The sequence below is a fragment of the Zonotrichia albicollis genome, chromosome 10 (genome assembly GCF_047830755.1).
Source record: "Zonotrichia albicollis isolate bZonAlb1 chromosome 10, bZonAlb1.hap1, whole genome shotgun sequence".
Classification (NCBI taxonomy): domain Eukaryota; kingdom Metazoa; phylum Chordata; class Aves; order Passeriformes; family Passerellidae; genus Zonotrichia; species Zonotrichia albicollis.
Window position 1 is genome coordinate 35,785,411 of NC_133828.1, and position 15,240 is coordinate 35,800,650.

A 15,240-nucleotide genomic window follows, 5' to 3' on the forward strand; every position below is an offset into this window, starting at 1 on the left:
CTGCTCAACAAGATGCAGATTAAACTGGATAGAGCCTTTGTAGATTAATGTATCTTGGAAAAGTCAAATAAATATTAGACCATCCATTACAGCCCGAGGATCAAACACATCTGCCTTCTAATGCAGGGATATTTTAACACTGTATAAGGGCCAAAATGGTTCTGCTACATATTCTCCAGTGCTTCTTCCCATGTAATCATAATAACACCATCAAACAATATTCATTCCTTTTTTAACAAGAGAACATCACTTAAGTAAATGGATATTCTTGAAATCCAGCTTTACCTCTTGCAGACTGGAGTGTTCCAATAGTTCTACAATACTCAGTATTTTGATAGAAGATACCAAACTGTACAATATTACATTTTTTGATAACCCATACATATTTTATGTATTTATATGTAGTTCAGTTTTAAACTGAAGCCAGCAAAACCAAATTTGCTCTGACTCCAGATACTTCCTCTTCCCCAAACAGGTAAAACAGCACATCTCCTGATAAAAAGTTAATGATGCATCTGTAGCAATACATTAACTCAGTATTAACATTGGACACATTTGTGTTTTGCCCTGCAAATTCTGCCTGAAGCTTGAGACAAGAAGAAAACCAGCCACAGCAGCAGTACGACTGCAGATCCTTTCATCAGGAGCCACGTTACTGAATGTGACCATTGCCTAGAATACAAATCTTATGACAAAATAGTAGCAAATGGCAAGAATTGACAGATGCAATGGATATCTGCCCTGGGGCTTGCTAGTAGCTTTAGTTATTAATCTTGTTTGTATAACAATAGCATTGATGTCATCCTCACATAACATATTCCAAGAAAACGACATGCTTTCCTGTCAGTTGCCACTGTGTTGAAAGTAATTTCACACAGCCCACCTAGCAGGCATCAGATGGTAATGACTTTTAGACAGCATTGATCTGAGCTGGCCTACAGCCGAGCTCCTAGAGGTAAAAGGATCTGTACACCAAACTGTTCCTAAGTCCTGTTGGCAGGATGCTTTAAAAGTAGGGAGCAAACAAAAGCCCTGGCATGTTCAACCTGTGTCCTCCCTCCTGGCAAACCCAAAACGAGTTGGCAACCTAGTCATGATAGGAAGGAGACAAAAGGAAGTGAGTCCTGAAATCAGCTGATTTTATTTGCTTCTTCTGAAGTGACCACTGTCTGTTTCAGCAATCATATTACTCTGGACTCCAGCTACTGCTAAATTCCCCTTCTGTTCACTAAGGGTCATTTCCAGACTTCAGAAATAAAAGTGGGAGCCCAAAAGTGCACAGGCTGCTTAAAATTAATATAATACATGTCATTGGTTTGAATATTTAGTAGAAATGAGAAAAACTCTAATAATTCATCTGGTTAGGAGCAGATGAATTAGCGCCTTCCTATTTTGTATCCTGTCTCTTTTTCTGCAACACATGCACCAGAAATCTCAGCACAGGCTTATTCCTCAAACTCAGCCTCTTGCTGCTTTCCCTGCTGGCCTTGCACTGCATTTCTCTCCTCACTGTTATTTGTGATTCCTTCATACTTAAATGCCATCTACAAAGTATGCTATTTTCTTTCTTCCATGCCATTAAAGATAATGTCAAATAAGATGAAACTGAAAACCAATCTCTCTGGCATCTTACAGGAAACATGCCCCAGCTCACTAGCTCACTGCTTATCCTTGTCTGCTTTTTATTTCCAATTTCAGACACATCCCTTTCCCAGACCATTCAAGTGAAGCTCTTTGACTGCTATTCTGAAAGCCACGTTCCTTAGACCTTACCATCCCTTCAAACCTTGGAGGTCCATATCCTGCAAATTGTATGGATGCACTTAACTTTACATATATAAACAGCTACATTAAAGAAAATGGGAGTAATTGCCTGCTACAGCAGATGCAAATGTGTTGTCAGGATAGAGAAAATGGTATAATTTTGTACTTCTATTTAAAGAACACAGATCCATTTCATCTACAAACTTCATTCTTTCCAAGAGCTTTAGTGATCATGGTTCTGTTTGATGTCTTCATTCTCTGTCAGTGGGAGTCTTGCTATTTTCTTAAATGCAACCAGAATGTCAAACCAGATGTTTAGTGATTTATTCTGATGTATTATTGGATACTGAGGATGACAAAACATTGGGCTGAGCACTCTCCTTTCTGCCTATGAAGTCTTCCAAAGCTTTTCAGCATTATTGGTGATACAATAATTAGCTAATTCCCTTAATTGTGGAGAAGCCATATCAGCCAGAACAGATGGAAATTAATGATTAAGCTTTATCACAACATTTTTGTAGTCTGTTACCTTTCCTTTTGCCTCTATTTTTAAACGGATATTCAATGTGCTGAATATTTTTTTTAAACTCTCAGGCAGAAGATCTTCAAAACAAAATCTGGGCCAGATTTTCAACAGCCTCAGCTAAGAAAGAAGTATTGGATTTTCAAGATCTCTGATGAACAATCTGGCCATCAGTGTCGCCTCAGCGATCTGCTGGATGCTGGGCTCCACTGAACAAGTGTCCCTGTTGTTTCCTCCCCCACCTTTTTAAACATTTTTCTTTTTACCCAACAATAGTTCATTGTTTGTGCTTCAAGGAGCTATCATCATTCTGATGAAGAAGTCAGAGGATTGTATTCAATTAAATCCTTCCCCCAAACTGGAAAATTTTTATACCTCTTCCCAGACTATGTTATTTCTCCAAACTAAATTCCCCAATAGCTTTAGTCCTGAAATATAGTAATCCTGTAATTCAGGTTTTAGAATCCTACATTTAAGAACTTCAGTCCTTTGTTACAGAGAATTTTGCATCATATAAGGCTTAAAAAAATAAAAGAATAATGCAACATTAAACTCCAAAGCAATCCTCCATGTGATTTCTCAAAGCCCTCAAAGGTGGAGGTGGTACAGTGATTGTGCTTGGAGCTACAGTTCCACTTTGGAGAAAGACAAAGAGGGCAGAAAACTCCCTGCTTCTTTAGTGTAGCTGCTGACCCTTTTCTTCCAAAAACTCCCTGGAGCCATTTCAGGAGTTACCTATATGTACTTAGTTTGTGTGATCACTGGCCCAGAGCTATTTAGAGGTGAGCTGTGCTTCTCTCACAGATATCAAGTCAGCAAATAAGAGTCCTTGTCAGCTGAGTCATTTCTGCCAGCTTTGCATTAAGTACCATGGCTGGAGGGGATGTTCAGAAGAATTTAGGCCAAGCAAGAGGGCAAAATCTCACCATCACTCAAGAGCAAATTCCTGCAATCGGGTCAAAAAGCAGACAAGGGTTCAGGTAAGAGCATGTCATAGCTGCATGCAAGAGGGCCTGGCTCTGGAAGCAGGAGGATCCACAGTGGCCTGAAGGTAACCTGAGGTGGCACTGCCACAACCTGGGAGATGCCCACAGCACAGCGGGGAGAGCTAAACTATCCCCAGAACCACTCTGTACATCCAAAACTGCAACCTGCATCATGTTAACTGCAAGTTTTATGCATAAAAAAATAATATGGAAGGAGAAAGAGGAAGAAATGAATATCAAAATAAAGTGCATTAAAATAAACTGCTTGGGACAGGGAGAGGAGAAGGGGTGGGTATTCAAGAGGCTGTCTGGTCTTATTTCCAAACATTTTCTTTTCCTCATTTAAATGTGCAATCAAAATCTGTGGCCCACCTCAGGGTTTCTGTGTGCTCAGAGGCCCATGGTTCTGATGCTGCAAAGAGTCAACAGAAAGAGATCCTAAACTATTCCTTGTAACAACCAGCTTCATTTTCCTATCTGTCAGATTGCAATTCTAAAAATGCATAACTGCACCTCAGCCTTTGAAAAAATTTCTAAACTATGCCTTACAAATACATCCCACCTGAAAATAATGCTGCAGATCTGAGGTCCTCAGCTCTGAAATTCAGATTTGGGATTTTGTTCAGGCACATTCTAAAGATACAGCGGTGTCAGTGATAAGGCTGCAGTACTGGTTCTTCAAATATTCCCCACTAAAGCTTGGGGGCAACTTGAAGTAAAAAAAAATCGAAGCTCATTTGAAAATTGCAGGGAAGTTACAAAGATTTCAAAGCCATGCAAAATTCAGCAGCAAGCACAGGCAAACCACCCAGCAAAGCAACCTTCAAAACATTCTGCATATTCAAGGGGCTTGTAGGTTTTGCTCATGTTGGACATCTTCCTAAGAGTCTCCAGTGAGTGGGGAACGGCAGCACTCAGGAGAGCAGGAAAGACAAACACCAGGAGCACACACAAACAAGGGAAGGTCCCTGCAGCCAAGTCCAGCCTGTAAATGTGGGCAGCTGACATTACAGATGTCTTCCTGTGTCCCTGTTGCTAAGAGTGGCTGTTCTGAAAAGACAGACTGAGACAGGTCAGTGGGCACACACAAAACACTGCTCAGACACCCACTACATCAAGACACGGGCCTGACTTACTGGTCACCATTTAAGAGATTAAATTGGTGCTGTGTCAATAAACAAACAGTAAAGGAGATGGCAGAAATCCTTATCCCTTTCCATCTCTTCCGTTTGCTGCTGTTTTTCCCTCTGCCCCAATTCTGAGCCTCGGTAGCAAGCCCCGAGGTTTTAAAGCAGCAGAGCAGCAAAGATCCCTGGTCGAGATCAATGCTAGGGTCAATTTTCTCTCGATACGATTGCTATTCCAGGGAGGAGGAGGAGGAGGAGGAGGAAGGCAGGTTGAAGGCAACAGCTCTGTATCAGCAATCAGAAACACACATCAGCCCCCAGGGTCTAAAAGGCTGAAAAGTTTCCTGATAAGAGAAGGCAGAGCCTACAACAAACAATGTGGTATTCCTGCCTGGGAGGCACAAATTCTCTCCATCACCTCCAAGCTTCCCGAGCCGCCCCACCACAACAATTGCATTATAAAAGCTGCTGAAACCAGAGCTTTTCAAGGAGGCCAGTCACGAAGTCACAGCACAACAAAAAAGTAAGCAGGGAGTATTGTAGGGGCGGGAGCCCTTCTACCCATAGAGGCTGAATATTGGCGGGTATTAAATATAGACACAACAATAAGCAATAAATCACAGCCCAGGAGAAGTGCCAGGTGGAATGCACTGGAGGAAATTAAAATATCCTTCTTGATACGGTTCAGGATTGAAAGAAATACAAAGGAGGTCAAATTGACTTATCACCTACATAGCCAGGATGCTAAGGGGGGGAAGGGCTCCAACACCTGCAGCTGAAAAATTTGCAGTTGAAAATTTCCTAGACAAAAAGAAAAAAAAAAAAAGGAAAACTCTAAGTCTAAAATGTACTAATAATATCATAAATATTCTCTCAAACAAATAAATAAATGATGGCATTTCTTGGCTTTCCTGCGTTTTCTTTTTTTTTTCCTTCCTTTTTCCAAATGCACAAGACTCACCGACAGAGCAAAGGATGGTTTGCAATGTACACAAGAACACAAAATGGTCAGCACCCAAATTCAGCAAATTCTGGCCTCCCATATCACACCCCACCATGCCATCAGGACCTATCGCATGTACCTTGCTATTGCCCAGATGGTGATTTCTATCATGAAACTAGTCAATGGAGGCAAAATTTGAGTCTCCCAAGCCTGAAGAACTGGGCTCTTTTCTCATTTCACTCAAAATTGCTTCCATGAAGTTTGTTTTACAAGAAAAACAGCACTGGTACACAAACTTCCCAGTGATTTCAGCTGGGACTCAGTGCCATACAGTGCATAAAACTGAGGCTGCTTTTGGTCACCAGCAAGCAAGGGAACCTCTGTGAGGACAGGTTTTTGTTTTGCTGGGATAAGCTTATACAAGGCTGCTCTGCAGCCTTCAGGACCTAAATGTGGTGGTCCTGTGACATAACCCACCTGTCTGCTCTCCAGTCACTTCTTTTTTCTAGCTTGCCCCATTTTAAGGCAATTCAGCAAACCTCCAACATTTGAATTTTAATGGAAGTGTCATACAAAGTACTTGGGCAGGCTGAAAATAGGACAGTATCTATAAATTACTGGAAAGCTGAACTCAAGATTAGGAAGGGAAAAGGAAAGGAAGAACTCATTTATCTTGAAACTGGATCATATATATGTATACACACATAAATATTCTCAGACTGAGTCTACAGGACAGCCTGAAAAGGACAGCTGTTATGTTCTACCTTTTAAAATCTCTGCTTTTAAGGGCTAAGGACAGGATGGCATTTTCCAGCTGTGGTTTTTTTCTCTTACTAAACACTTTTGTGTCCGTCTGTTTTAGGCATGCATGGATTTAGACAAGCTGATGGATAAACTCTACTTGTTGAAAATAAAGTTATGGTGACATTTTCTATATCAGCTTTTTTGGCAGGAGAACAGGGACATCTTGAAGTAGGCCATGGAAGAGGGAATCTGTTTAAATGCTGCTAACAAAATCTTTCCTCTTGTCTAGCACAGAGGACATCAGTTTCACACAAAACTACAAAACTCTCACAGAAGCAAGGCAGAAGCATGAGAGGAGAAGGAAAAGAATTTTCAAGAGATGTAAACAAGTAAATGCCCACAGCACCCAGTGAGAACATTTCAGCATCTGTCTCAAACAGCTGCTATCACACTTTCACCTGCTTAAATGGAAAGGCACCATTTGGATGCAAAAACCTTCTACAGTCCTGTGTGGAAGACTGCTCTTGAGCCAAGGCAGACAATTAGAAAAAGTCCTTTTTCCTACTCCCTTTATAAGGTACAATCGAGGCACAGAATCTATCCAGGTGTAAGAAGTGTCACACATAGTTGAGATGAACTATTGATTTCCAAAAGCAATAACAAGTTGCCACAGAGCCCAGCCCTGCCTAATCCTATGTTTGAGAGGTGATCACTCTGATAAGCAAGGAAAGGCTGGCTGCAACCCAAATTCAAAAACCCTCAGCCATACTGCCAATAAGAACCACCAGGAAAACACATGGACTTAATAAAAGCAACACTATAATATGATGTTTAAAAACCCCCACAAAAATAGAAGTAAATATTGTAAACCCTTACTTGGTAAACATATGATTAATTTCTGAAGAGGAGTAATTAACATTTACCAAAAAAAGAAAAGCTCATATTTCTTATCCTCATTGCTCCTGTTATGCATGTATCTGTAAGGAGATGCACTCCAGCAGGGATCTATTAGAGCTGTAAATTTACTTACCCTTCTGTTCTGTACATGGAGCATCTCTCCAAAGGAATTTTTAACACTCCATTATTTAGACCCACAAAGAGCGACCTGTCGCTGTGTAGGATTTGGAGACTCTTGATTGCTTCCTGTTGTCCATCAGGGAGGATCTGCATTTCCTCTAAATAACAACTCCTCAGACTCCTGTTGGTGGTAGAAAGGGCCTTCAGGATGGTGCCATACTCTAATAGAACAAGAAACAAGGCACAAGTAAATTTTAGAGGCAGTGGCTTCATTTCATACCTACCTAAAGAGGGAAATATTAGTATCACCTTTACAGAGCTGGTTTAACCTAGTTCTGGGTCACCTGCTGCCCTTGGTAGAGAGCTCCAGCTACATCGTTACAATCCTCAGCAGAAACCACCTGAGAATGCACTTAAATGGGAATTCAGAAGGATGTGAACCATCTGGACAGTGAACACCTGGCAGTTTTTCCCAGTTGGAGCACTGAGGCAGAGGAGTCTGGTCCCGTTACCAGAGAGTTACAGAGCAAGGTGACCCAGGATGGCAAGAATCATTTCTGGTGCCTTTAGTCTGTATTTCTATTGGTTTATGGAGCAGATCAGTGTGATTTGATGTCATGACAAATGACAACAGATGCAGCAGCCCTGCTGGAAATCTCTGAGGCCTCCATTATGACTGCATGGGTCGCGGACCTAATTGATCCTCTTCCTGGAAGAAGCCAGCTTGACAAGGGGATGTAATGGCATGAGGAGTGCATACACAGAAACATACATGTTTGTGCTCACAGTGCTCTTAGATAAACAATTTAAAGATCTGCTAAGCTGTGGGAGATTAATGCACACCACTTTTCATTGAAACCCCCAAGAGGACTGTCATCCGGATGGTTCATGAAACTTAATCTTTCTGTTCCAGTAACTTCTGCACTGGTGCCAAAGCTCAGCAATTTATAATGTTGGAGTTGGACCCATGTGAAATTTCCCTTTCACTTACATGTGGAACAAGACAAAAGTTTGGGCTCAGTTAGTCTCAGGACTGAGTTTGTGCTCAGGGCTGCCTCTACTGAAGCATTTCACAGGTTTAAACATTTTCAACAGATCTTACTCTTCAGCCACCACTAACCAGGGCCACAAAGCAAGCATGAGTAAGTAGTTAAGGTTATGGCATTGGACCTTTCTACACTAATGATATAAGGCAGGAAGTATTCCAATTTTCTGTAAAGGCTTTGTAGCCTGGACCCCTCATTTTAAATATCAAGATATCATATTGGCAGAATCATGTTGTATTTCCATTTAAGTACAATCTTCTCAACATAGTCAATGCTCATGGAGTTCCCATACTGGGAGTGTTGCTAGAACATATAAATAATAAACCAAGATGATCACTTTTGAAACAAGTGGTGGTAAAAGTTAGATAAATTATAACACAGTCCTGAAGGTCTGTTCTCCTAAACATGAGAATAAGGCAATGACTCTGCATTCAGATGTGGGATTAAATGAACACTTACAGAAGCTATCCATCTTATTCTAAAGTCAAAGCTTCTGCTGCAGAGGATAACAACATTATACCCATGAGGCTGGCCATATGCTCTGATTAATCAAACTATTTAATTTAACCTCTATCATTAGTATTACTATGGGCTAAGACAACCATTTATAACACTTTGTCCTTCTTCAGCATTTTCACTTATCCAAGATACCTGTGCTTTTCAGAAGAGGCAACATGTTCTGCTAATTAGTGGATGGAAGTCAAAATCAAGAGCCTAAATCATCCACTTAATTCTACCACTGGCTTGCTATGCTCCCACAAAAAAAAGCACTCTGCTTCCCTATCTGCCTTGAACTTCAGTGCAGGCCCATTCCCAAAAGCACTGGGAGCCATACATCAGTAGGACCATGAAAGTGCAAAGAAAGACACAATTAAGTCCCTGGGCAAGCCTGGAGGTTATGCATTATTACTGCTTATTTAGAGACGGGTCTGTCATAGCACTGAGAGGCAACTGACATGCATGAAACCACATGAGCATTCCAGCCACCTCTGCTCTTCCCCACTGTTATTTATTAGCCTGATTAGTTGAAATGTGTTTTTATTAGAGGGCGAAAATGTTATTGTTCTTTTAAAACACAATGGAGATTTTTAGTCTGATCACTTGGGACTCCGCCTCAAGTCCTCCATTCTGCTTTTAATTTACTCAGACAAAAAACTTCCAGGCAGTTTTGTACCAAAATCATATTGAATGGCAACTGTGTAAGGACTTCCCAACTGGGCTCCCACGCCTGCTAGGTCTACAAGCAAGCAGGAGGAACTGTTGGAAGCCCTCATGCTCTTACCTGTTCCAATATACATGACATGGTAGAGGGTGTCCTTCCCCTGAACAATATCAACCACCAGTTTGGAGAAGCGAATGCTGTCCTGAGTCACGTAGGGATCCACGGTCACTGGCTGCACCACGTCGTTCATCAGGAACAGGCGCTGAGCGTCCTGCAGCACTCTCTCCGTCAGGTTCTCGTTAGGGCTGTCATCGTTCAGTGTCCCACACTAAATACAGAGACTGCATTTCAGAAAGTGCATCATCTACCCAGCCCAGCATGGAAACTCATGTCCTGTTGATTTCCTGGGAAGGTGGGTCTGTGTGAGGGTCACAGGATCAGGCACGCAGCCTGATCATAGGTCCTTAGCCCAGATTTGGCCTCTAGCCCACTCTATGAAAACTTTTCTCCTAGGTCCACTGACCAGCAATGTGGAGTTTCATTCCCTTGTGATACCCTCAACGAGCACAACAGAAGGGCAAAAGCCTTCAACAAACCATGGAGAAAAAGAAAAAATTAAAACTAGCTGTACAAACATCTAAAGGTAGCAGTGGAGAGAAAGTTTTTGTGGTGATAAATCCTTAAAATATTTCAGACACTACCTAACATCTCAGTCTGTACAATGAACAAAACCTGGAGTCTAAAAAACCTAAAAATGGACTGGTTTTGCATAAAAGAACTAAACTTGCCACATTGCTTTTCTTTGATGTGCTCCCCTCTGGACAGGCTCCCCCAGCTGCATCTGAAGCAAGGCAGGTTCACAATAAGCTCCCCCTACCCTTTTTCTCCTAACAGCAAATACCAGATCAGGCCATAACTACCCATCCTCCAGCACCAAGAGAAGCACTGAAACAGGACTCAATTCCCTTGTACAGCAAGAACTGGGAAGAAGAAGAGCACATCTTGTGTCTTTTAAACCAGTGGATAATGCATTTTAAGGCCTGAGTTGCCATCTTAGATTAACCTCTAGAACTCAATATTTTCAAAAGCCAGTGCTACTTTTTTGGTCCATGTCAGTTGTTAGGGCTGGATCTCACTCTTCCCCACAATATCATGCCTGGAGGGCAAAAAACTTATTACTCCTAAAGGCAGCAGGGTGACTGGTTATTTATCTTCCCAAGACCATGGGAGACAGTGGTACAACTAACTCCTGCCAAGACCTATACTCAGTCGATGAACAACTTCACTACTCACTAAATGAAACTCACACCTGAGCAATTTCACTAGAAATAAAATCCCACACATTTATTTTTCTTCATTTTGGATGCAGGTGTTTGGGCTTTCCTTGAAGAAAAGTCAGAACACTGTGAATGAGGATGCTGATTTACAGCAGTTGAGCTGCAGTGTACAAATTTCCCACGTGCACACTCTCCATGCACATCACAGCAACCTTGGTGGTATCGCTGCCTTTCCTGGGTGCACCACGCAGCCCTTCTCCCACTATGTGCTAAAATGAGTTGTCAGGGATTTAACACACATTCACACAGTAAATATGGATTCCAATGGCTGGTGAACTAAGCTTTACAATAGTCTAGAGGGTGTGTGAACTAGGAGAACAGTTATGTTGATTCTCACAACCTATGAACATAGTCACTTTTTAATCAATTTAAGCATCTTCCTGAATAGCCAGACCAAGGAAACATCTGTGGGTTTTTTATGTGTCCTCAGGTGGGTTTTAATGCTTTTTTCAATTGCAATGGTATTTTTTTAGTTCATGACTCATCCCAGATTCTAAAGAGTTCTTAGATCTCTCTCTTTTGTTGTATCCTATGCTCCTTCTTCAGTGTTCTCAGCACTGTCTTCCTTTGGATATTTTTCTCCCCATTCACTTTTCCTTCTATTGCATCACCTAAAAGGAGTCCCAGTAGCAAGAATGTCATTGTTGGTTTTGTTTTCTGTTCTCAGCAAGTCACAGATAATTCTTTTGGTCTATTGGCAGCTCATGTGCTGACGCAGCACCCTCTGATTTGGTTGAATGTTGTTTTGTTCTAATTTCCTGATTATCTGTACTGTCCTGGTCTTCTGCATCCTTCAGTATTTCTCCTTCCTCTCTGCAAGAAAAAAAATTCTGGCATGCTTCCCTCATCTTTCTTTGTGAACACTGAGGCACAAAAATTAATTTAATGTTTTTGCAATATCTGCCTCTTCTGTCACTAAATTACCCTTGTCATCTCCTTAAGGCTCCTCACTGACCTCTTGTTCCTTCTGTACTTGAAAAACATCTTAATCTCTTCTTGCAATCTTCCTTTTGTCTACCACATACCTCTTTTTTCCTTTCCTTATTTTCCTCTGACCCTTTTCTTTCATCTTGCTGCTGCAATCTTTACACTCCACATTTTATCTGATACTTTTCTCTACATGGAAGTGCCTTCCAAAGTCCTTTGCTATTCCTTCTGGGTTAGCCAAGCAAGGGACAGAAAGTCCTTGATTCTCAGTTTGCCTTAATATTCCCTTTAAATTACAGAAAAAAACAAACCAAGAACAACAAAAACCTGGCTATGTTTGGGCATGGCTGGACCTTCAGCCAGGCTTTGTTTCTTGATTTTGCGTGCACCAAGCTGAGAGGGTGATCAAGAGGCCAAGCCTGTCCCACCTCGTACGGGCAGGAGGCCTCAGTCAGGTGCCAAGAGGGAATTCAGGAGAAGAAATCAGGTTCCTCAGCAGGAAGACAAGGCTGTCCCTGCCTGCAGCAGAGACCTGTCTCCCATCTGCTCTTTCTGTGATTTCAGGCAACTGTAGATTTCTTTTTGGAAGGTCCTTGACATCACCAGTTTGAAGGCAGATGGCACTTGCAGGCAGCCTCAGCACATTTGCCTTAATAAAGGAGAGCCAGATTCAGAAAATCAGGCTGAAAGGATTTGCCATGGGGAAGCAAGGACATGAAGACAAGTCCATCCTACCCAGGATTCCCCTGCTGGGAAGGAGCTGAGCTGTAAAATGGGCTCATGCTCCAGAAGACTCAGGGTTGTCAGGGCTGTCATACACATACTCTGCCCCACACTGACTGGATCTGGTGATAAAGCAACTGAAGCTGTTTCATAATTTTCAAAATTGCTTTAACTGATAATCCTGGAAAGTTGCTCATTCATAAATTCAAAGGTTTTTAAAAAGAGAAGGAACAATCCTGTGACAATCCTCAAGTGTCCCCTTCCACCAGTTACTGTGGCAACATGTCCATGGCTTCTGGCTGAGCTACCATGTGTTAGAAAGTCATTCATCTTCCACTGAAGCACTGGTAGCCTTAGGGGCCCTATGAAGTGATGGAAAATTCATCACTTCCTTGCAGAGTCACAGTGGTTAATTACCTTTCTTGTTTAAAAAATATAGATTGTCTCCATTCTAGTTTGACTTTGTCCAGTTTCAGCTTTCAATCCTTCCCAGTTCTAGTAGGGACATGCCTTATGTCCTCTTGTGAGAATCACATCCTCAGAGCTCATGTGCCAGTGATAAGTGCAACAGAGATTTAAATCATTCATTATTATAAAAAACCCAGAACATTTTTATTATTCCTTAGACCATTCAATTTTTGCCATGAATTCTGCAGCAAGGAGTTCCACAGACTAAAACACATAAATGTGGAGAAATACAATTTATCTGTACCATGGGTTGACCTGGAGAAATGAGCCCTACACAAATCAACCCACTGAAGGGACATCAGAGGGACTGCAGCAAACTGAAGGGCAACGGCATTACCTGGAAATTGGGGATGGGGTTTAATGTTGGCAGCCAGGCTGATCTTGGGTTTTCTTGGTAGCGGAAGGGGCCATTAAATGCCTGAGTAATGGCACTCAGATTGAAGGCACACACTGCTGAGGCAGCTATGCTGTTTCTGGAAAAGGGGAGGGGAAAAAATCAATTTAATCATTAGAACATTGACATTTTCATCATAACAGACATCAAACTCCACTCAAATAAAATACATGTAAATTGCTAGGTAGATGTACAGTGATACCAATCTCACTGGAAGTATAAATAAATAAATAAATAAACTGTAAAATGCAGATGACTTGCGTGACAATTTTGAGAATGAATTTAAAGTTTGGTTTTAAAATGTCAGAGATTTAAGGGCCATGGAAGCAGTTCTGACAAGAAAGGTGAATACAGTTTAATTTGCATGGATTATTTGTGTCTGGTTTTACTTTCATTTTTTAACAACCCATCTATCTTTATTGATTACAAACAAGCTAATTTTTAATCTCTTGTTGTTTCTCAAGGTGAAATTCAGTTTCTATTGGTTCCTGAAATCTTCAGCTATAAAATATATCACCTAGGATTATTTTTATATACATGCAGTGGAAGGGAAAAGGTGACAGTGACAAACCAGCTGGTTCTGACAGCAGCTCAGCATGCAAAAAGGTCTTGTTAATTCACGAAAACCTCTGTTTTCAATGACCACAGTTCACTTCTGTGTGTTCCCAGGTGGGAACAGGATCTGTCTGGGGCAGACTGTTCAAGCACACTCAGCCAGGGGAGGCACAGCACGGTGAGGGAAATGCTGCTGGGGGAAGGACTCTTTGGAAAGGAGTGGGTTTCAGGGATGCTGGGCTGCCCAGTCACACTGCACACAGATCATTGACCTTTGCTGTTCCATTTCACTCCAGGAGGACTCACTTCTGCAGGGTCCTGAGCCAGCTCATCTCCTCCTGCCTCAAGAGGGTTGGAGGGCACTTCCTAGATGGTGACCTCAACAAAACTGACTCAGAGGGACATTTGATAAGTGATGACCTGAAAACCTGAAATTCAAACCTGCTTCCAGTTCTTCCCTCCTCCCCCTCCTTTTTTTTTTTTTTTTTTTTAGAAAAACTACAAGGTTTAGAGAAAAAGATATCAAAATAAAACTAAAAATAGGGCCAGCATGAGAGACTGATTCATCACGGTGCCTTTTAAATAACTCAAGCCCTTCTGTATGAATCTTTTTGCTAATTAAGGCAATTTGAATTCCCTGAAAAGAACACTTTTTTGCCTTTTTCTTTTTTTTTTTTAACTAAACCAATAATTACACTCTCTTGCACACACAAAAAAAGCCTTTCTTCACCATTCCAGGCTGGAAAGCAGAAGAACAGATTCTTTCACAGCATATTTCTTCCTAGCAATACAACATCAGGAAGAACTTCCTGCTTTGCCTTCCCATTCTCTGCTCCCCCTGCCCCTTGCATCCCCAGAATGATGGAGTAGCTCACTTTGAACATGTCAAAGCAATGCCAGGCAAACCTTTCTCCACTTTTGTCTGAACACTGCTGATGCAGTGCATGCTCACAGACAGCAGCTTTTAAGACAAACCTAATGATGGATGACAAGTAAATGCCTTGAGGCGCACACAGGAAAAAAAAAGACAATGAGGGAGAAAATGAAAAAGGAAAAGAAAGAATAAAATTCCACTAGTCTAATGAAAATACTTAAAAGAAAGAGAAAAAAAGAATATTTTTAGGGCTCTGCTAAGGACTTTGTAGTTTAACCTTTTCTCTTTGCTGGAATGGAGAAAGGAAAGAGGTTTTCCATTAAATCTGTGGACCATTTTCTTTTCCATCTGTGGTCTGGCATATTTCCCATCCCTCCTTATGACAAGTTTGATCCCAGTCTCAAGCCAGTGACATCAACTGGTGCAGCTGGCCCCTGTGTTTTGGTGTGAAGTACAACTTCCTTCATTCCCACCTCCTACCTCCTGTGACTAACTAGCTGGTTTAAAGAATGGGTTAAGTTCAAAGAGGTTTTAACATTGTCTCTATTACCTCCCAGAAAATTTTAATAAAAGCATCTTAAAAATTTCATCAGCAGCTTCCCCCAAAAGCTCTGTTTCCCACTGATTCAGCTGGGTATAACATAACATGA

The 15,240-nt window shown here is 41.5% G+C and overlaps 1 protein-coding gene across 8 annotated transcripts in view; it reads right to left on the reverse strand.

The window, feature by feature from the left end:
• The window catches only part of SEMA5B (semaphorin 5B), a 264,202-nt gene that overhangs the window by 48,958 nt on the left and 200,004 nt on the right, over nucleotides 1–15,240 (reverse strand). For all 8 annotated transcript variants that reach the window (XR_012582007.1, XM_074548796.1, XM_074548798.1 and 5 more), the window contains 3 exons: nucleotides 13,105–13,240; nucleotides 9,433–9,640; nucleotides 7,118–7,325 (listed from right to left, as the gene is read on the reverse strand). Coding sequence is in view for 7 of the 8 variants with exons in the window: in XM_074548796.1 (XP_074404897.1) it covers nucleotides 7,118–7,325; nucleotides 9,433–9,640; nucleotides 13,105–13,240 (552 nt within the window). In the remaining variant the exon portion in view is untranslated. The remainder of the gene's footprint in view (nucleotides 1–7,117; nucleotides 7,326–9,432; nucleotides 9,641–13,104; nucleotides 13,241–15,240) is intronic.